Source organism: Apodemus sylvaticus, chromosome 2 (genome assembly GCF_947179515.1).
Source record: "Apodemus sylvaticus chromosome 2, mApoSyl1.1, whole genome shotgun sequence".
Classification (NCBI taxonomy): Eukaryota; Metazoa; Chordata; class Mammalia; order Rodentia; family Muridae; genus Apodemus; species Apodemus sylvaticus.
In genome coordinates, this window is record NC_067473.1 from 153,972,527 (window position 1) to 153,995,938 (window position 23,412).

A 23,412-nucleotide genomic window follows, 5' to 3' on the forward strand; every position below is an offset into this window, starting at 1 on the left:
AGTCTTGGAGAGAACAGGAATTCAAGGCCCATACCTAAACATAGTAAAAGCAATATACAGCAAACTGGTAGCCAGCATCAAACTAAATGGAGAGAAACTTGAAGCAATCCCACTGAAATCAGGGACCAGACAAGGCTGCCCCCTTTCTCCTTATCTTTTCAATATTGTACTTGAGGTACTAGCTCGGGCAATTCGACAACATAAGGAGGTCAAAGGGATACAAATTGGAAAGGAGGAAGTCAAACTATCATTATTTGCAGACGACATGATCGTCTACCTAAGTGACCCAAAGAACTCCACTAGAGAGTTCCTACAGCTGATAAACAGCTTCAGCAAAGTGGCAGGTTACAAAATCAACTCAAGCAAATCAGTGGCCTTCCTATACTCAAAGGATAAGCAGGCTGAGAAAGAAATTAGGGAAATGACCCCCTTCACAATAGCCACAAACAGTATAAAGTATCTTGGGGTGACTCTTACCAAACATGCGAAAGATCTGTATGACAAGAACTTCAAGACTCTGAAGAAGGAAATGGAAGAAGACCTCAAAAAATGGGAAAACCTCCCATGCTCATGGATCGGTAGAATCAATATAGTTAAAATGGCCATTTTGCCTAAAGCACTATACAGATTCAATGCAATACCCATCAAAATCCCAACTCAATTCTTCACAGAGTTAGAAAGAGCAATTATCAAATTCATCTGGAACAACAAAAAACCCAGGATAGCTAAAACTATTCTCAGCAACAAAAGGAAATCTGGGGGAATCAGTATCCCTGACCTCAAGCAATACTACAGAGCAATAGTGTTAAAAACTGCATGGTATTGGTACAGTGACAGGCAGGAGGATCAATGGAACAGGATTGAAGATCCAGAAATGAACCCACACACCTATGGCCACTTGATCCTCGACAAAGAGGCTGAAAACATCCAATGGAAAAAAGATAGCTTTTTCAACAAATGGTGCTGGTTCAACTGGAGGTCAGCATGCAGAAGAATGCGAATTGATCCATCCTTGTCTCCTTGTACTAAGCTCAAATCCAAATGGATCAAGGACCTCCACATAAAGCCAGACACTCTGAAGCTAATAGAAAAGAAATTGGGGAAGACCCTTGAGGACATCGGTACAGGGAGAAAGTTTCTGAACAGAACACCAATAGCGTATGCTCTAAGAGCAAGAATTGACAAATGGGACCTCATAAAATTACAAAGTTTCTGTAAGGCAAAGGACACCATCAAGAGGACAAATCGGCAACCAACAAATTGGGAAAAGATCTTCACCAAGCCTACATCAGATAGAGGGCTAATATCCAATATATATAAAGAACTCAAGAAGTTAGACTCCAGAAAACCAAACAACCCTATTAAAAAATGGGGTACAGAGTTAAACAAAGAATTCTCACCTGAAGAACTTCGGATGGTGGAGAAACATCTTAAAAAATGCTCAACTTCATTAGTCATTAGGGAAATGCAAATCAAAACAACCCTAAGATTTCATCTTACACCAGTCAGAATGGCTAAGATTAAAAATTCAGGAGACAGCAGGTGTTGGAGAGGGTGTGGAGAAAGAGGAACACTCCTCCACTGCTGGTGGGGTTGCAAATTGGTACAACCACTCTGGAAATCAGTCTGGCGGTTCCTCCGAAAACTGGGCACCTTACTTCCAGAAGATCCTGCTATACCACTCCTGGGCATATACCCAGAAGACTCCCCACCATGTAATAAGGATACATGTTCTACTATGTTCATAGCAGCCCTATTTGTAATTGCCAGATGCTGGAAAGAACCCAGGTATCCCTCAACAGAAGAGTGGATGCAAAAAATTTGGTATATCTACACAATGGAGTACTATTCAGCCATTAGAAACAATGAATTCATGAAATTCTTAGGCAAATGGATGGAGCTAGAGAATATCATACTAAGTGAGGTAACCCAGACTCAAAAGGTGAATCATGGTATGCACTCACTAATAAGTGGATATTAGCCTGGAAAACTGGAATACCCAAAACATAATCCACACATCAAATGAGGTACAAGAAGAAAGGAGGAGTGGCCCCGGTTCTGGAAAGACTCAGTGAAACAGTACTCAGCAAAACCAGAAGGGGGAAGTGGGAAGGGGTGGGTGGGAGGACAGGGGAAGAGAAGGGGGTTTGCGGGACTTTCGGGGAGTGGGGGGGCTAGAAAAGGGGAAATCATTTGAAATGTAAATAAATTATATCGAATAAAAAAAAGAATATTAAAAAAAAAGAAAAAAAACTCACAAGGGTATGTACTTCCTGCTTATGTGCAACCAGTCTCACATCTGGCCTACATGCAGAAAAGCACACATCCCTCATGCTGCCAGGGGCAAGCAAGCTTGTTTGCAGGAGTGAAAACACATGGTTTGTTATCTTGCATAAACAAATCAGGTAATTTCAAGAATAATTCCCAGCATTCCTGGAAGCCCCCTGTCCTTGGGCAAGTGTGGCTCACAGATTAGAGGCGTTTTGTTTTCTATTTCTCTGAAGCATAGTAATTTTAAACTTTTAAACATAATATTCACCATCACGCCATAATATTCTATTTTCTCTGATAGATTTTTGTTTTCAGTATATCTAGGAAATATGTGTCTTTTGATCTGCATACCTTAGACATAACCAATATTTTTAAGTTAAAATGCAAAGCTACCTCAATGTGTTTTTAGACTGTTGTTTTTTGTTTCCTGTAAGTGTTGGGATAATCACATAACTTGAAGCACTAAAATGTCCAATGAATCTGCATGCATGTCGTTTCTCTCCCACAACTGGGTGTCTCTGACTCTCATGGTCAGTGGGAGAGACCAGACCAACTCCATGTTGGGTTCAGGCTCCATCTTAGACAATCTGACCTAAGCTTGAACTCGAGTTAACCAACAAGCCTGCATCTAACACTAGTCTCCTATTAATGAATTGAGGTTCAGAGGTCCATCAATGAAATACATGAGTTTTGTGTTGTTCCTTTTTTCAAATCAGGGTTTTTCCTCTGTGCAAGAACTGGCTGTCCTGGACTGGCTTTGAAGATCAGGCTGTCCTTGAACTCACAAAGATATGCCTGCCTCTGCCTCCTGAGTTTTGGGGCTAAATGGATGCACCACCATGCCAGGCATAACTTTTATTTCTTTTTCTTTCCTTTCATGCTTACATTACATCCCTTCTCACATGTCACTTCTTTTAACTCAATGCCTCAACACTATAATTCATTCAGCTTATGCTATGCTTCCCTCTCAAGCCAATATCACAGGATCTTTGCAAAAATAAGTAGCACTATTATCTAGACTAGAAATCCTATGTGGTTCCCAACTCAGACCTTAATATACTTCCAGAGGATCCGAGCTGCACCCCAAATTCTGATACCTCACCATTTGAAGCAATCACCTTTGGTAGCACATATTATGCTGGGCCTCCTAGCAAGCAGTAGAGATAGCAATGTGCTTCTAGATGAGACTTGTGGACTTCTGTTCTGACAAAGAACTAGGCACAGTGACTTGTAATCGGTGAGTCTTTTAGCTTGCCCAGTGTCCACCATCCCCTTTTCATACACGAGACCCATTAAAGTAGACACTTGCACGATCAGACACAGGAGAATTTAAAATCTCCAACCTGGACTACTCTAGTGACTCTCAAATGAAGAAGAAAAGAAACAGAGATTTCACATCCCAGAGAGTGACACTAGATTCTAAGTGAGTAGAAGCAGTTTGGTGGCAAATGTCACACAGTCACAGCATAGCCACCTACTGCAAAGATTTACTGCTCAGTAAGACTGAGAAAGTCTGCTCTGGCTCAGACTAAGCAAATTCTGTGGCCTTGACTCTTGACCAGCAGCAAGCACAGCTCTACTGGCGCCTTTCCTGAGACTGTTGTAATTTATTTGAGTTGTGCTCAGGCCACCACTGAACACTGACAGAGAACAAATATTCTATTTTGATATTTAAACACGTTGGGCAGAGCATCCTGTTTACATAGAGGACTCTTAAATAAACTGCTGTGGATTGGAGGACTCTGAAAACAGTGTTAAGAAGGAGGACACCATAAGCTCTGTCCTGTCCTTTCTTACCACACCATGTGGAAGAACAGACAGGCTCAGCTGGGCCTTTTTTCAGTTCTTCTGGCCTTCCTTCCTTCTGCATCCTTTCTCAATGGAGACACGTGAGTATCTCTAAAGCCCCTCTTCTGTTTCACCCCTCCTCCTGTCAACCCCATCCATTTCCTTTCACAGTCCCTTCGCCTGAAAACCTCCCTAAATTCTTTTTGCTTTTTAACTAACAAATAATTATATATAGGTTGTCCAACCTTAATATTACGTGATTCTGGGTAATCTTTTTTCCAACTCAAAAGCAATCAGTATTACTTAACTAAGGTGTGGTATGATTTAGAATAGTGTTCCCTTAATTACTGAACCTGTAGTGTCTCAAATCACAAAAGTTAGAGACATTCTCCAGTGTTGAAACTATTTAATCACTTTGAAAAACAAGCATTTCAATTGTTGGCATTCTTAGTTAGAAAGGTGAAGTCTATAGTTCACCCTTGAGACAGATAAGACTTCAGGCACATCAGAACCCTGTGGATGTTTGTGTCCTAAAACAATACATCTGTTAAGATCAAAGATGTTGGATTAAACTACCAGTAGAAATTATTTGGAGTCCCAAATAACCACATAATTAGGATTATAATGTTGAGTGATTGTTTTGTATCTATGATCAGAAAAATATATTAAAGGTAGTAAAAATTAAAAGCAAGCTAGTGATATTTTGCATACTGTGATATAGCAGTGACAGGCTAGATTTTGGCAGACAAAAATCTCTGAGTATAGGAAAAGATAGAGAGTAATCCCTACAGCCAGCCTTTGGCCCTTGCTCAAGAATGACATAGGTGAATTATGCAAGTTTGAATTTCACAGTCACATTATAAATCTTATGTTGAAAAGTAACAGAAAATGAAAACAGGATATTGAGCTATCTTTTAAGAATTAAAAATAGGTGCTAAAGAGATGGCTCAGTGGTTAAGAGCACTGACTGCTCTTCCAGAGATTCTGAATTCAATTCCGAGCAACTACATGCTTGCTCACCACTGCCTATAATGGGGTCCACTGCCCTCTTCTCATGTGTCTGAACAGAGCAACAGTGTACTCGCATAAATAAATTAAATAAATAATTTTTAAAAGGAGTTGGCGGGCACATTAGAGAGATGGCTCAGTGGTTAAGAGCACACGGACTGCTCTTCCAGAGGTCTTGAGTTTAATTTGAAGCAACCACATGGTGGCTCACAAACATTAGTAATGAGATCTGACGCCCTCTTCTGGTCTGAAGATGTTTACAGTGTATTCATATACATGAAATAAATAAATAATTTTAAATAAAAGAACTAAAAATGGTAATGAAAAATAATCATGATAAATTTTTATGGAAAGAATAATTGTTCCACTCATATTTTCTTTTTTTTCCTTTTTTTTATTCGATATATTTTTTATTTACATTTCAAATGATTTCCCCTTTTCTAGACTCCCACTCACCGAAAGTCCCATCAGCCCCCTTCCCTCCCCCTGTTTCCCCTCCCAACCCTTCCCACTTCCCTGTTCTGGTTTTGCCCTATACTGCTTCACTGAGTCTTTCCAGAACAAGGGGCCACTCCTCTGTTATTCTTGTACCTCATTTGATGTATGGATTATGTTTTGGGTAACTTGAGTGCTGGCTGCTTAGTGGTGAGAACGCATGCTATTTGCTCCTGCCTGGGCAGCTATCACTGCCGAAGCTGATGGTTGATGAGCTGATAATTGTCTTGCCACGCTGCTGTGACACTGGTTACTGTGGTGAAAGTCCAGGTATAGACAATGTCATCTGCTGGCTGGAACTCCTTCCTTTCCAGGAAGTACATGGTGCTGGTCCCTTCCCAGCTCTACACCGAGACCCCTGAGAAGATCTGCCTCCATCTCTACCATCTGAATGAGACAGTGACTGTCACAGCTTCCTTGATGTCTCGTCAGGAAAAGAGAAAACTGTTTGATGAGCTTGTGGTTGACAAGGACATGTTCCAATGTGTTTCCTTCATTGTGAGTACGAGATGCCTGTCCTGATTTGTTTTATATACTTATGAACATGTGAGTTAATGTGTGTATATATTATTCATATACATTTCTAAAAAAAGGTTAATCTAGAACGATATCAGTGACCTTAAAACAATAAGAAATTGACATTTGCCCAGTAAACAGATAGCAGAGATCATGCCACCACAAAATGAGATGAGCCAAAACGTGTTTGTACACTCCTTTCCCATGGAATTCCCTCAAAAAAGCCACTGCCCAAAGAAAGGTTTGTCAATTCATTGTACTTTCTGCTGGTGGGTCAATAAACTTTCAAACACCAGTCCAGCTAATTAGGACCACATCGCCTATGCATAATCCTGATATCCTGAATAAGTGCTGGCTTTCTTGTCTGGGACCTTTGTCAAGACATAATTCCTACCACCATTAATACATTACCTTTCCCTCTACCACAGTTTCAGAGATAAAGCTAATCTTCTTTCATTTCTTAGAGCTAATTTTCAATCAAGATTCTATTTACTCCATAAAAATGACTGTGCTTTTGTTACTCACATAAACTCACACTGACTTACACAAAATGCTGTGTTTTCTTTTCATCCTTTTTTTCCTGACACTGTTTTTTCCTCCATGTAATATTTAAACAGAAACCCATGAACCCTCCATCTCTTTCCTGTGTAGTGGAGGGAGAGAAGGTTAGTGAGGTAATCTAGGAAGTGCAGAGAGTCAGATGGTGAAGGGTCTCATGTGCTCCTGTTGTTCTCAGATCCCTAGATTCTCCCCTTCTGATGGGGCAGAGTCTCTCTATGTTGACATCAAAGGGCCAACACATACATTCAGCAAAAGGAATTTGGTGCTTGTGAAGAACAAAGAAAGTGTTGTCTTTGTCCAGACAGACAAACCCGTGTACAAGCCAGGACAGACAGGTATGAAGCAATACAGTGGGCAAAGGAATGAAAACGCCATCCTGAACATGGCACGAAGAAGGCCTGGGCCCTTGGGCCTCACTAGAAAAGTCTCTGTCTCTTTTTCCAGTTAAATTTCGGATTGTCTCTGTGGATAAAAAGCTACACCCCATGAATGAGTTGGTGAGTCTTTTACCTATGGGTATTGGTGGGGTCTTCAAGACAAAATGTCACTGTAATATTCTAATTTCCAGCCCCTTCTGAGGCATGAGTTTCTCCTGTTTTCTATTCTGCTCTTTTGCCTGTTTGTACCTGTCACTCAGTCAACATTGGCCATCCTATGGCTTCCTTGTGTGTGAGTGCCCTTATTTTGTAGTCCATTACTGGTTAAGTATTTCTGGGTTTTCTCTATACTTTGTGGACACTTATACTGTATAGAACCTATTAGATTGGTCAATATTTTTCAGTCATTTCTTTTGTAGATTCTGTTCCTTTGTGCCATCCTTAAGAAATCCATTTCTAGTGTAACAAGGGTATTTCTCACACAGTCTCTGTTATTTTTATAACTTCAAATTTAACGCTTGGGTTCTTCCCTAAATAGATTCTGTCACAAATAAAATTGCATTTCAGTCTCTTGCTCTCTATTCTTAGGCAAGTTGTGGGTATCTGTATAGTTAAATACCTTCTACTATGAATAGAAGCTTCTCTAATGAGGGCTGAGGGGTGCTTTGATCTATAAATATAGATTTAAACCCAAATCTCTAACAGTTGGCTTAATACTGTGTCCTTTAGCAGCATAATCATAGTGGGTTCTCTGCTGGGATCGATGACCCATGAAATCCCAGGTTCTTGGCTCTACAATGATTCAAAGTGTGTGGATTTCTTCTTGCACCGTGACACTTAAGTCCAGTCAGAATTGGTTGGTTGCTTACTTGACATTTGTGCTACTAATGCACCAGTGGGCATATCTTACCTGGCCAGTGGTTCTCACTGTTTAGAGGCATCTCAGCTGGGTAAGATTAATCATTATCTTCCCCCTTTCATATTTTGCATAGTACCTTCCAGCTGTATGAAAGCTAGCCAGTAGAGAGGATAGTTCCTGTCTGTACATGCTTGACTGTAGAATAGGAAATCCTAAATTGGACATTTAATCACAACCTCACCTCCCAAGGCACTAAGATTAGTGTGTTGGGAGGAGGTAAAAACTTTAAGAGCCAGAGGTGAATACTGTTAGAGGCATAATAAATGCAAGAAAACAATTCTCTAAATACAACTTGGCAGCGGCACATATGAACTTATAGTTGTGTTAGCATGCACAAGCACATGCAATAAAAACAAACCATGGCATGGAGAGGAGCGGTGGACATGAAGTCCCACCCCTCACTGAGGAGCTATTGTTATGACTGCTACCTGGAGAAAGCCAGTCTACCAAACTCCAGTAGAAGCCCACATATCCAAAAATATATAGATATTCAGCACAAATTGGAATTAATGGATGGAAGAAAAGACAACACTAAGTCAGGTATGAAGGGAAGGGAGGTAGATCTGGAAGGGGTGAATATCATCAGGAAATACTGTACAAAATTCTCAAAGAAATACTTAAAAACTAAACAGAATATCAATCCGCTTTTACTTAATTTGTTCTTTACAAATAACAAATTACAATGGGCAACATTTTATTGGAGAGTCGAAAAATTCTGTTTATCTCAATAATCCATTGTCTAATTGTGTCAAGTATATATTTACCTTTTTGCTATGATTTATTCTTCTCTCATACAAAACATCCTAACCAGAGCACTCTTCCCTCTGTTCCTCCCAGTCACCCCACAACCTCCTCTTTCCTCCAGATCCACTTCCATTCAGTGGAATGGAGTGGATCAGCCCTCCCAGTGATATCAACTGAACACAGCACAACAAGATACAAGAAGACTAGGCATAAACCCTCATACAAAGGCTCGGCACGACAACCCAGTAAGGAGGGAAAGGGTTCCAAGAGCAGGCAGAAGAGTCAAAGACACACCTGCACCCACTGTTTGATCTCCCACAAACAACCTGGGCTAAACAAACATAGAATGCATGCCAACGCATAGCACAGACCCCAGCCGGCTCCGTGATTGTCACATTAGTCTCTGTGAACTCCTGTGCGTCATGCTTTATTGATTCTGTGGGCTGTGGTCTCCTGATGTCCTTGACCCCTCTGCCTCTTAAAATCCTTCCTCCCACTCTTTTTCAGCATTTCCCAAGTTCTGCCTATTGTTTGGTGGTGGATCTCTGCATCTGCTCCCACAAGCTACTGGAGAAAGCCTTGTTAATGAAGACCAAGCTGAGCACTGGTCCTATGAGTACAGCAGGCTATCATTAGGAATCATTTCAGTGACCTTTCCCCCTCAGTTAGTCATGTTTGGTTCTACACTAGATCTATGAGCCATCTATCTTCTCATTCCTGGCCATCCAGGCAGTATGGGGGCATGGGCTCCCTCTCATGGCTTGGGATTCAAATTAGACCAGTCATTGGTTGGCCACTCCCACAAGCTCTAAGGTAGCATTGCTTCTGCATGTCTTGCTGGTAGGACAGGTGTGGATCAAAGGTTTTGTGGCTGGGTTGGTGTCCCAATCCCACCACTGGGAGCCTTACCTGGTTATAGAAGATGGCTCCATGTCCTCCATCACTAGGAGTCCTCACAAAGGTTACCCTCATAGATTACAATAGTTTGCACTGCACTAGGTTTCCACATCACCCCCTAAATGTCTCCTATTCCGGTTATCTTGCCCCATACACTCTCCCTCCTTCCCTTCCTTACTGGACTCATCCCTCCTGTTTCCAACCCCTCCCTCCCTGAGTCCACCTGCAAAATCTATTCTGTTTTTGCTTCCCAGGGAGATCTATGCTTCCTCTAGAGCCCTCACTGTTACTTAGCATATCTGGGTCTGTTGATTGAAGTATGATTCCCTGTTACTTTACAGCTAGTTTCTGCTTATATGTGATGTATCATGTTTTTCTTTCTGGGTCTGATAGCCTCACAATTAGAATAATTGTCTGTAGTTCCATACTTCATTATATATACATATGTATGATTCTACTGAACAATCCCTCAATTCTTTTACCCATCTCTGTAGGCTTATGACACTGTAAAATTTCCAGTGTAGGTTAGGGTTTTATTGCTGTTGAAACACATCAACTATGGCAACTCTTATTTTAAAAAAGAAAAAGAAAAAAAAAAGAAAAACACTAACAAAAAATGAAAATTTCATTGGAACTGGCTTAGAGTTTCAGAGGTTTAGTCCACTATCATCATGGCAGGGAACAGGTACTAGTGGAGCTGAGAGTTCTACATCCTAATCTGCAGACAGCAGGAGACTGTCACACTGGGCATAGCTTGAGCATTTGAGACCTCAAAGTCCACCCATTCAGGGACACGTTTCCACCAAGAAGACCACACCTGTTCCATCATGGCCACACCACTTAATAGTGCCACTTCCTATGCTCATTTAAACACATGAGTCTTTGGGAGCAATTCCTATTCAAACCAGCAAAGTAGTTGACTCGCTTTTGTGTGGCTGTGTAGTACAAGTTCATTTGTGTGTGTGTGTGTGTGTGTGTGTGTGTGTGTGTGTGTATACATGAATGTACTAACCAGAAGACAATCTGACAACCTCAGGTGTCATTTTTACGGTGCCATACAACTTGGGATCTGAGTCACAGTCTCTGATTAGCCTGAGAATTGATGATCAGGTTAGGTTAGGCAGCCTGGCCAATGACCCCTGAAGAACTGTCTGTTCTGCTTGCTTCTCCAGTTGGAACTGCAGGGAATACTTGTACCTGCTTTTTATGTGGATTTTGAGATGAAGCCCAAGTCCTTACACCCTGGCAGCCAGCATCTTGCCAACCTCCCAGATTCATAATGGTTACAACACTTCCTTTTTAGTTAATTACTTAATTTACATCCCAAAAACACTTCCTCCTCCCAGTGCCTCCCTCACCTATTCACTCCCTCAGTCTGCTCTCCCCTTCTTCTCTGAGGGGATGAGGCCTCCCCTGGGTGTCCCCCCACCATGGCACATCAAGTCTCTGTCAGAATAAGCTCATCCTCTCCCACTGGGACCAGACAAGGTAGCCATGATGACTCAGCTTCCTGTCTGCTACATATGGGGGCAGAAGGGGCTCATCCCAGCCTATGAATGCTCTAGGGTTGGTGGCCCAGACTCTGAGAGCTCCCAGGGGTCCAGCTTTGTTGGCTCTGTTGGTCTTTCTGTGGAGTTTGTACCACTTTCGGGGCCTTCAGTCATTCCTCCAACCCTTCCATAAGTGTTCCTGACCTCCATCCAATGTTTGGCTGTGGGTATCTGCATCTGTTTCACTCTGATGCTGGGTAGAACCTTTTAGAGGACAGAACTTCCAATTTTATTTAGGATGAGTTCATTTCTATGAGGTAATTTTTTCAGAATTTCATCAACTGCTCCTGGATGTTTTGTATAAATTTTACTATCAGGGTATACTTCTACAATCAGCCTTGGAAATTTGATTGACAGGTTAACAACATGTATATTGATTTGGAAAGAATATGAATCATTTAATAACAAACGTTTCTGTATAGTGCATACATATTTGCATATTATTTTAGGTTTCTTTTTATATATTTCTAATGGTTTCTAATGTTCTTCTTAGGACTCCTGGATTTCTTCATTGAAATTAAGTTATTCCCCAAATCATAGTTTTCATGAATAAATGGAGTTTATTGAATTTATCATTATTTGCCTGCATTTAAAATTTTTCTAAGTATCCCATTATTTTTTATCATGTTAATCTTGCCGAATCCATGCGTAAAAATGACTTACTTAGATCCCAACAGTTTTTGTGTGCTGGTTATAAAGTGCTCTTGCTACTACTCTTTAGGGTTCATTTCTCTGCCACTTAAAGAATTAAAAGGCATGTGGTGCATTGGCTTACAACTGAATGTCTTACTAGATATTAAGTTCATCACATTTTGGCTGAAACTCCCATTCTACATACATCCTATTCTGTAACTCTATTGCATTTGCTGTGTGTATGAAATTTCTGAATCAGTGGTTCTTGCTCTTCCTAATACAGTGACCCTTGAATGCAGTTCCTCATATTGTGGTGAACCACAACCCCAGTTTTGTTGTTTTTATTGCTACTTCATAACTATAGCTTGATAGTTATGAATCACAATGTAAATAATTTTGGGAACCAATTTGCCAAAGGGGTTGTGACCTGCAATTCTAAACTAACATTGTTTTCCTTCTGTTTCAGTTTCCTCTGGTTTACATTGAGGTAAGAAACTTAAATGTTTTGTAATCAGAGAGAACTCAATCTTATGAAATAACCTGATATTGAAATGTTATTTAACTGCTCTGCAGGGATCAGCAGCCCTCCACCATTTGAGATAATGTGGTTTTATTTCCCACATCACCTATATTTCTTCCCTCCACAAAAGAATATTATCACGTTCCCAAATGCTTCCATCACCAACACTGTGATCCGAGGTGTATTGTTGTATGTAATACTGTATTGATTTAGAAAGTTTACAACCTCTTTCACAGGATCCGAAAATGAACCGAATTATGCAGTGGCGGGATATTAAGACAGAGAATGGGCTTCAGCAGATGTCCTTCAGCCTGGCAGCAGAGCCCATTCAGGGGCCCTACAAGATAGTGGTGCTCAAAGAGTCAGGGGTGAAGAAAAAGCACTCCTTCACCGTGATGGAATTCGGTATGGACTGAGAAGACCAAAAAGAGAAAGCAGGTGTCATAGGTTTCTGGTTATCATAGGAGGAATTATTTTGAACAAATTGAGTTCCATCTGACTCTAGCTAAGGCTGTCCATCTAACAACATGGGACTTCCAGAAAGTTCTGGGAATTTTTTAGAAGCGTATTACTTGTCTTGTTGTTTATTTGGTTTTCTTATTTAAGTAGATAACTCTGCGGTTTTCAGGAAGTGATATAATGTATAACCATTCAGCATTCTAACTTTATTTGAATGAGACATGCCTTAATAATGTGAAATCACCATTTCTGGGCAGAGACTGAGCTTTTAGGCAACTAGAAAAGTCATTCACATCTGAGTGTCTCCTCTCTCTCCCAATAGTGCTTCCCAGATTTAATGTCAACGTGAAGGTCCCAAATGCCATCTCTGTGCACGATGAAATACTCAGTGTGACTGCATGTGGGAAGTGAGTTACCTGCTTCTGTCCTTCTATCCTTAAGAATGTACTCAGACACAGAAAATCCCTAGGATAATGTCTTTTGTAGAATATGTAGCAATCCTACAATCATGTCCTTTCTCCACTAGAATGTTTCCCCTGTGGTGTTTGTTTGTATCCCTTATTACTCAGCATCAGTTACTTCACAGTCATTCACTGCATATGTCACTGTTATTACTGTTATCAATGGATAAAATGAATTGTATGAGACAGTAAAGAGTTCCTGCCTTTGCAGAAAGGAAGGGACCTAATAAGATCCACTGACCATGTGAAGAGAACACAGACACTAAATCAAGGCATCTCGCTGCCCTCTATGGGCTGAGAGAAAGAGCAGAGAAACAAGAGTCCCCAGTCTGCCTCCAGCACAAACCACTGCCACTCAAGGTTAACCTTGAGACCCCTGAGTCTTCTGCTTGCATTTCTGTACCTGATTAAGGAGGACATTGTACTACAACAACTAAAATGTCTATGTAAGTCTAGAACCATATGAGAAGGAACTTGCAACATTTGCCTGAACGGAAGACACACACCTTAACTCACAGTTGCTTGTGCTTACAATGGATGTGCTCAAAAACTAAAATGATTGAACAAAGGCAAAGGAGTGAGGAGGTTTGCTAGAATACCTCTGAGTCATTTCCCATGGTCCCCATTCAACTCATTCCAATAACTTAGTAGCTAAGGATCCTGGTTTGCTTACTTAATCTTTTTCAGAGCCACAAAAGGGAGAAAGCCATGTCTTCCATAGGTTCTTAATAGGGCTAATTTTTTATTATTTATTAATTTATTTATAAGTTCTATTTTTTGTATTTTTTATTCGATATACTTTTATTTACATTTCAAATGATTTCCCCTTTCCTGGCTCCCCACTCCCCGAAAGTCCCATAAGCCCTCTTCCACCATCCTCCTCTTCCCACTTCCCTGTTCTGACATTGCCCTATATTGCTGCACTGAGCCTTTCCAGAACCAGGGGCCATTCCTCCATTCTTCTTGAACATCATTTGATATGTGGATTTTGACTTGGGTAATCCAAGTTTCTAGGGTAATATCCACTTATCAGTGAGTGCATACCATGATTGATCTTTTGAGACTGGGTTACCTCACTTAGTATGATGTTCTCCAGCTCCATCCATTTGTCTAAGAATTTCATGAATTCATTGTTTCTAATGGCTGAATAATACTCCATTGGGTATATATACCACATTTTTTGTATCCATTCCTCTGTTGAGGGACACCTGGGTTCTTTCCGGCTTCTGGCTATTATAAATAGGGCTGCTATGAACACAGTGGAGCATGTGTCCTTATTACATGCTGGGGAAGCCTCTGGGTATGTGCCTAGGGGTCGTCACTTCTGGAGGACCCTGCTACTTATAAGTTCTTAACATGTAGAGTTAGAAGGTACCAGGAGGTAATAATAATGTGTCATGTTTGTTGTCATTATGAAATTACACAGAATCAGTGAGAAGACAGTGGGTCTCTGCTTTAGACAGACCCTTGGTCTCTGTGAACTTATCTCATGACAGATATACCTACGGGAAGCCTGTCCCAGGACATGTAAAGATAAGCATATGCCGGGAGAATCAGTTCTTTAGCTCTAAGACAGAGACTGGATGCAAAGAAGTCAACTCCACGGTGAGTGAATCTATTCAAAGGCCTGTTTTAAATGCCCAAGGTTAATGAAGAGAAAGGCCGACAGCAAAGATGAGAGGAAACACATAACCAGACATTGAAAGAGGATGTTCTGGGACCTGGTCTGTAGCTCAGAGATGGAACACTAGCAAGTCACGTGTGCAATCCCCAGAAGGCCCTCACTGGTAAAAGTGATAATCCTGGGATCTACTACTACTAAAGGGATATTTCTTTTTTTTAATATTTTTATTTTCTATATTTTTTGTTTACATTCCAAATGATTTCCCCTTTCCCGGATCCCCCCTCCCCATATGTCCCATAAACCTTCTTCTCTCCATCCCTTCTCCAATCACCTCCCTCCTTTTTCTCTGTCCTTATATTCCCTCCCTATGCTAGATCAATCCTAAAGGGATATTTCAACAACTTTACTTGGCCACCATATTTATTTTGAGTATATATTCATTGTGTGAAATAGTAGGTTTATGACATTTCCATACACAAGTGTCATGTATTTCAACCACATCTCCCTGTCCAGTTGGCACCTGTGCTCTCTTAGGTCCTCACTCTTACATGTCCTTCTGTCTTCCTATGTAACTGCCACTACTATCATGACTTATACACTATTCTTAGAAAGTATATTTCAATTAGCACATATAAAATATAAGTTAGTTTTTCGGAACAATAAGCTTCATTACGAAGTATTCATTCATGTGCATTGTGTACTTGGTTCCCTCCTTCATGACCTACCCCATTCTCTCCTCCCACCAGACCCTTCCTCTTCCCAGATGGAACAACTTCTACATTGTCTTCTGGTTCTGTTTTATTTTACCTCCCATATGACAGAAAACATGCACTGTTGTGTGTGGGAGTCTATTTTATAAAAAGTGATAATCTCCGTACCCATAACATTCTCTTATTTGATTTTGATTATCAGTTTATCAGCTTGTGGACTTACTTGCCCATGACTCACATAAATAACAATCCATGCATGGGAAATCATTTTGGTATGATGATATAGATTCCTTTTATAGATTCCTGACAGATGATCATATGGGACCTTGACCTTTCATTTTCTAAGGAGCTTCTATACTGACATGGATAGCGGCTGTGTTAAGTTGAAGTCTCACCCACAATATGTGAAATGTATAGGCCATGAGGCTCTTGTGCTCACACAAGCCTCATAGATAAGCCTTAGAGAAAACAGGAATGTTAAACACACAAGTTTGTCTCCTCAACAGAGGAGACAAGGTCATACCTGAATCTATTCCAGACTCTTCCTTTCTGACTTTTATCTAAAACAGTTTCCCGATCAATAAAATCCATCCTTATGGGAGACAACATGTGCACTTTTCAATAGCCTGCATGACCTCTGTTGTAAGGCCAGGCAACTCCTGACTCCCACAGACTTTTATATTCATCTCAGTCATTGTCAGCAGCTATTGTCTCCCTGTTGCTCTTAATCTAGGAGTGGGGCTTTGTAAAATTTCCCCTTTTCACATTAGCAGGTTAACTAGTTTACCATTATTTAAGTCTTGTTTAGACAACCACATTGTTGGGATTTTATGGGTGTCTTTTCCCTGTTGTGTCTAAAACACTATTTTTTCAACAGGCAATTTGGTGGTCTTTTACAATCTTTCTGATCCTTGCCCAGTGATTTTCCCTGATCCATCAATGTAGGGGTTGTATTGGAGGTGTATTATTGGGGTTGAGCAATCATAGTCAGTTCTCTGCATTTTGATGGCTTGTGGATCTCTATAAAGGTCTTTGTCTCTTGAAAAGTAAGGTTCTTTGATGCAGTGAGACCCACATGCATCTGTAGGAATAAGGACCAGTCTATGGATACAGTAAGGAGCCATATTGATTAAGGAAAATGACAGGAATAAGTTGCTCTCTATAGAGTCTGTGGTACTGTTGATGTTATCCATTTCTGGATATCCATGCATTTGTGTTTTTGGATGAATGTAGACATTTGTCCACTTGTTTTAAGTTTTCTAGATTAATTTGGTACAGAATTTTGAAGTATTCCCTTACATTTAGTCCAAATCTTGCTAATGTCCATGTAATGTTACCCTGCATATTTCTGATTCTATTAATTTTGGTCATTTTCTTTCTTTCCTTTGGTTGTTATGCCAAAAATTGGCCTTGATCTTATCTACTCAAATAACCATCTCTTAGACTCATTGATTCTTTGTATTCTTTATTTCTACTCCACGGCTTTCTGCTCTGGTCTTTCTTAGTTCTTCCTATCTGCTAATAAAGAGTTTGGATTGACCTTTCTTTTTTCTGGATCCTTAATTTACACCAGTCATTTATTTGTGTTCTTTCCTTTATTTCACCAGCACTCAGAGCTAGTCACGGCTCTCTCGTTTCTATTGTCTTCCAGAGGCTTTTGTTTTGTTTTTATTTTCACTAAATTCCAGGATTTTTTTTTCTTTCTTGAGTTTTTTTTTGATTCATTCATTATTTGGTAGTGTGTTGTTTAATTTTCATGAATTTATGCAATTTCTATAAATCCTTGTGCTGTTGATTTTTTAAGCTTTATTGCATTGTGGTCAGATAGGGTGCAGTGGGTTATTTCAATTTTTCCGTATTTGTTCAGATTTGATTTGTGTCTCACTACATCATCTATTTAAAAAAAAAACTTCCATTCTCTTCTTCAAAGAATAAATATTCTTTAGTGTTTTGGTGGACTGTTCTATAAATATCTATTAGGTCCAAATGAGAAATTGATGTCATTTAATTCTGAGGATTCTGTGATTATTTTTTGTCCAGATGCCCTATTAGGGAAATTAGGGTACAGAAATCAACTATAACCATTGATTTGTGTTTCAAATGGGTCTTGAAATCGAGTGCTAAGCTTTTTATGAAAGTGTGTGTGTTAAAGCTTGGTTCATATATGTTTATAATTGTAGTGTCTTCTCAGTTAATTGTTCTCTTTATCAAAATAAAGTGTCCTTTATCTCATCTAATTAATTTTTGCTTGAAATCTGTTTGGTCAGCTATTATAATAGTAATTCCTGATGCCTTTCTGGTCATTTGCTTTGAATACTTTTCCAATCCTTTCATTCTAAGGTAGTGTCTATCTTTGAAGATAAGATGAGTATCTTGAAAATAACAAAAAGACTGATTTTGTTTCTTAACCTATTCAACTCTCCTATGTCTTTTGATTGGAGAGTTGAAGCAATTGATATTTTATCACTGAAAGGGTTGTGTTGGTTGCTGTCATTTTAATTTTGATACTATTTGTTTTTAATCCTATTTTATGTTTCTGTAATTATGGATTCATTTGATTTCTTTCTGTAGCCTACTAGCTTTGCCTATTCCTCTCTTCAGTCCAAAGTATTGTTTTCAATATTCTCTGTAGAGCTGGTTTGGGGAACATAAACCTTTTTAGCCTGTTTATAGCCTTGCAATTTTGTCAGTTTCAGGAACTTCTTGAGCTTTGTCAAGTGTTCATGTCCTGAGCTTTATAAGTCTTGTATATATCCTGAGTATTAGTAAGCCAGAAAAGCAAGGTTACTGAAAGACCTTTAATTTTGCCATCTGGAGTCCCATTTATTCCATTCACTTCCTATAACTCTTTGGAGGACTCAGAGGGATGGTGTCTCCTCACACTCAGTCACCATCTCAGAGATAACTAATTCCTGTGCTCACTTTCTGGGCTTTACACTCTCACTCTCCCAGTTCCTCAGGACTGGCTGAAGTGGAAATGTTTAAATTCAGATGAACTTTCTATACAACACGCTAACAATTATTATTTTTTGGCCAGATGATCAATTAATGAGTGTGTAGTAATAAAACCACCCATTATTATTGTACCTGGACCTATGTATCCATTGCTTAGTATTACTTCTGTTATGAAATGTGATGCATTTACATGTTTATTCAGTATGACTATTTCAGTTCTTGAAACTAAATTTGGACATATCAATTTTATCTTGTACAAGTACTGAAATTTCTGTTTCTTTTTAGCTTGGATTTTCTTGATCTATTCTTTCCTATCCTTTTACTTGTGTGTGTGTGTGTGTGTGTGTGTGTGTGTGTGTGTGTGTGTGTGTGTGTGTGTGTGTTTTCTTTAAGTCTAATTAGCTAAATTAGCTAGTCTTTTGGGTCATAAGGTGTGTTTTAATTTCATTAAAATATAAATAACCTTCTATAATATCAAAGGGCAAACTGAGTTCCCTGAGTGAGTTCACGGTGCAGCTTGCAGATGACCCTTCTTTCGCATCACAAGGGGATTGGGTGGGGAAATCTTCCTAGGCTTCCAGGAAATTTCACTCCTCTGTTCCTGTTCAATGGTCTCTTTGGTTGGCAGGGTGTTCTTCTCATGCACCTCGGTTTTCTTCAGCTTGGCCTTACTGAAGTTGGTGATTTTCTCCATGGCCAGCTTGTCTGCTATTTTCTTACAACTTTGGAGTCTTGTTCCAAGCTCGTGCTCCAGGTGTTCCCACTGGCATTGCTGCAGCAAGAGACCTACCTGGTGTCTCTTAATTAAAGAGTCAAAATCATTTATACTTAGGGTATTATTGATATTTATGTGTTTATTCCTATGACTGTATTGGATGTTCTGGTTGGTTCACATACTAGTTATCTTTTATTAACCATCACATCTGTTGCTGATTTTCCCACTCTTGTTCTGAATTGATAACCTTTACATCTTCATCGGCTTGTTTAAATCCCCTTTGAAGTCAAAAGTCATTTCCAAAACTAGACTATTGGATTATTTGTCCAACATTATGACAATTTGCATATTCTAGGATGCAGTTAGTGAAAAGCTGTGCCGTTTAGTTCATGTCAGGCTGCCCTGCTTGTTCATGTTTCCTGTAGTTCTTTCCTTTAATTAAGCTATCTATTTACTTCATATCCTCTTCACAGCTTCCCCTCCCTCCTCTCCTCCCAGTCCCTACTTCTCACCTCTTCTCACCCTACACACCCACCTCTCCTCCCCTTCTCCTCAGAAAGGGAAGGCCTCCCATGGGTATCAATCAACCTTGGTATATCAAGTTGCAGACTTTGAACATCTTCTACTGAGCTGGAAAGCTGAGGCAGCCCAGAAAGGGGAAAGGGATACAGACAAACTGCCACGACAGCAGCAAACCAAAGTTGTTAGAGCATTGTAATTTAAATGAAATAAAGTATACTACTAAGCCAAAAATAATTATAGCAATGTAAATGGTAAAAATAAAATAAAGCAAGCAGTGAAGCTAAAATCTAATTAAGAACAAACTAATGATTCTGGCAACTCTTTCACAGTTCATAATAATGTCAACTCTTTCTTATGAAGACTTTTCTAAGCACCATTTTGCTCAGGATATGGATTTCGCTTTACTTTCTGCCACTAGGTATCAAGCCAACAGTGTGATGCCTGTTACCAAAATGCATCATTGGGCCACGTCCATGCCTGTGGTTACCATTTAAACAATAGAAAGTAATTATTAAATTCTAATGGCATGCAAGTTAAGTGCTTCATACTTTATAATTGTGAGTTTACTTAATAGTCCTTAATAAATATCACTTGGTACGTAATAAGTAATCACTATTTTTATAGATGACCAAGCCAAGACAACATTGTGACTAGTCATGGTCATGGCACACAGCAGCCTGGGGTTTGAGCTGAGTCCCATGCTTATAACCAGAACACCACACACTGAATTGCTCATTTTCTGAAAGAAGTCCTCATGTGTGGGTTTGAGTAGACCATCAGTCTGAGCAGTGTACCATGTTACCTTGCTTTTATCTTACATATCAGCTAGACGACAATGGCTGCAGCACACAAGATGTCAACATCACTGAATTCCAATCAAAGGAAAGACATCACAGAAACCCGCTTTTTCGTGTACATGCAACTGTTACAGAAGAAGGGACAGGTATGTGGGTAACCAAAGAATATAGACGATGAATTGTGAAAACTGACACAGACACCTTTCCACATTGAGATGGTGGTTCAAAGGATTCAGAAAGCAAGCAGCTCTCTAACCAGCTTGAGCTTTCAATGTTGTCACAAATTTCTTCTTCAGGATTGGAGTTCAGTGGATCTGCAACAACTAAAATTAACAGAACCACAAACAAGCTCATATTTCTGAAAGCAGATTCACACTTCAGACACGGGATTTCGTACTTTGTGAAAGTAAGGTGCATTTTGGTTCTTAGATGGTTATGCTTTAAGGTGGTACCTCAAAACCAAGGCCATTCTGCTTGATATTAAGTGTTTCTGACATCATTGGTTGCAACATAAGAAATGCAGCTTAGTAGTGGAGTTTGTACTTCCCATGCCCAAGTGTGTGAGTTCAATTCCCAGAACTAAACTGAAGACTGAGAAAAGTTATCAAGAGGTTCCAAATCTAAAACATATGCTGCAAAGTTTTTAATTTATAACTACTATTCCTGAAAACCTTAAACCCCAAAGTGTCACTGTTTCTCAACGGTGAAGCAACATGTACCACAGACTCATAACAAATCCATGCTCTCCATTAGCCTCTGCGCCCTCACAAGTTGTTCTTGTGACTGTGTCAGAGCATCTACTTCCTGTATTTTACACAATGGATTCATTGATCATTTCTTATGGATAATAGGAAAGTAGGAAGCACTTACAAAGCATCTGTTATGAAGTTAAGAATATGATACCCTCAGTCTCTATACTTTTTCTCAGCACAGCTAGCTCTACAGGTATAGATTTTTGGAAATCAGCTTTTGCATAATGAAGTAGATGGTGCATCTTTGGAATCTTTATATAATACTGGAACAGGGTTTTCGCTTACATTCTGTGTCATATTTCCGTGCCTAGACTATACTTTTCTTCCTTGTTCAATTTAGGTCCGCCTAGTGGATATCAAGGGAGCTCCTGTCCCAAATGAGCAGGTCTTCATCAAAGCAGAAGACATTAGCTACATCAATGCTACTACTACTGATCAGCACGGCCTGGCAAAATTCTCCATAGATACCACCGGCATCTCAGGCTATTCCCTCAGTATCAAAGTAAGTCAAAAAAAAGAGCTAGGCATAGGATTCAAGGTGAGGCTTTGCAATAGCAAGAACTCAATAATGTTTAGCATAATGAAAAAATACTCCATGCCAAACTCTCTTATTTTAGGGCAAAATACAAAAAGTTTCTGATCATTAATAAAAGTACGAGCATATGTTGTTAACAAATTTTTAACACAATTTTTTCATAGTATCATTTATTTTATTTGTGTTTTAAATAACACAAGCTAGGAGCTTCAAGTAAAAATGATTAAAAGATCATTTTATCTATTTAGTTAAGGATAGATGCTGTGTATCCTCAAATTCATTACCAGTGTGCGATACCAATGTCTACATGCTTTGTCTTTTAACTGGGTTCCAGAAGCTTTGAAAGTTGTGGCCATGACTTTTTAGGTTTTCTTTATCACTCATTAAGTGTAATAATAAATTTTCATTATCTATAATCCCTGGTATTTGTCTTCCATTGTATCTAATCTACTACCTTCTACGTAGCTTTTAATGTAGCCTTTTGATCTATTTATTTCTCAGATTTCCATTTTTTTATTAATTTCTTCAGAATTTTTGTTTGCTGATTTCTTGCAAAAAATCTATAATCTCTTCCTTACTAAATTGGGCTGTGTGTGTGTGTGTGTGTGTGTGTGTGTCCAATTTTGTCATTGATAATTTTTAAAATTAGACTTGTAAAATTATTTATATAAGATTTCATGTGCTTCAATAGCTTTAGTTCAGTTATTGAAAAATTAAGAGCTTTGGAGTAAATTTTGTTGTTTTTTTCATATTTCTTCTATTTTGATGTTGTAATTTATCCATCTGTAGTGATGGGTATAGAACTTCTGCTACTATAAGCATGCTTTCATGGTGAGTGGCTCTCTTTAAAGGCAAACCGCACAAATGTGGAGGACATTTCAATAAATGGGTCAACACTAAAGCAAATCAGATGTATGGATATAATTATAAAAACAATTAAAAACAGCCACTAAACCCCCAATTCCAATAAATAGAAAGTGGAAAATACAATGTAAGTTAAGTAGTTAAGTTTAAAAAATATAAATAAACTTTATTACTAAAGTAGCAGAAAAAGAAGTCTGAGAAAAAGAACAAAGAATTTGCACAGTCTACAAGGAATGAGATTCTACACTAAATAATCGGATAGATATCAAATAAATAATGTACCATACACTGTACCTCAAAATCGTTAACACAACTAGAACAGGACAAATACAAGACTGGTGAAAGGAAGGAAATAATAAATATGGCTGAGTTAATGATGGGGACTGAAGGGAACAGTACAAAGGTCCAGTGAAACCAATGATGACTCTAAAATCACAAAGATATGTAAAACGGATTAACCCTCATCTAAACCTAAAGAGAGTTAAAACCCAAATTAGCCAATTAGAGAACTATTACAGCACATACTATGAAATCCATGAAGAGAATAATCTGAAAACTTTCATTCCAAATAAAAACTCCAGAAAAAACAAATGAATTTCTGGATATTTATATTCTTCCTAAAGTGAGCCAAAAGGATGTAAAAAACCTAAATGGGTCCTCAATGAGAAATAGAATCAAAGAAATTATTAAAGGGACTCGAGGAAATAAGAGCTCACACTGGGAAGAACTCATAGCTGAA

The 23,412-nt window shown here is 39.1% G+C and overlaps 1 protein-coding gene and 1 pseudogene across 1 annotated transcript; one reads left to right on the forward strand and one right to left on the reverse strand.

Moving 5' to 3' along the window:
- Positions 1-4,074: 4,074 nt before the first annotated feature.
- The window catches only part of LOC127677615 (murinoglobulin-2-like), a 65,994-nt pseudogene continuing 46,656 nt past the window's right edge, over positions 4,075-23,412 (forward strand).
- On the reverse strand, positions 18,994-19,194 carry LOC127677214 (thymosin beta-10-like). The gene has a single exon (XM_052172366.1). The coding sequence runs from the start codon at positions 19,180-19,182 to the stop codon at positions 18,994-18,996; it is 189 nt and encodes a 62-aa protein (XP_052028326.1). The 5' UTR covers positions 19,183-19,194.

Excerpts from the sequence above, each read along its gene's own strand:
- LOC127677214 (XM_052172366.1), bottom strand. The coding sequence starts at position 19,182 with ATGGAGAAAATCACCAACTTCAGTAAGGCCAAGCTGAAGAAAACCGAG.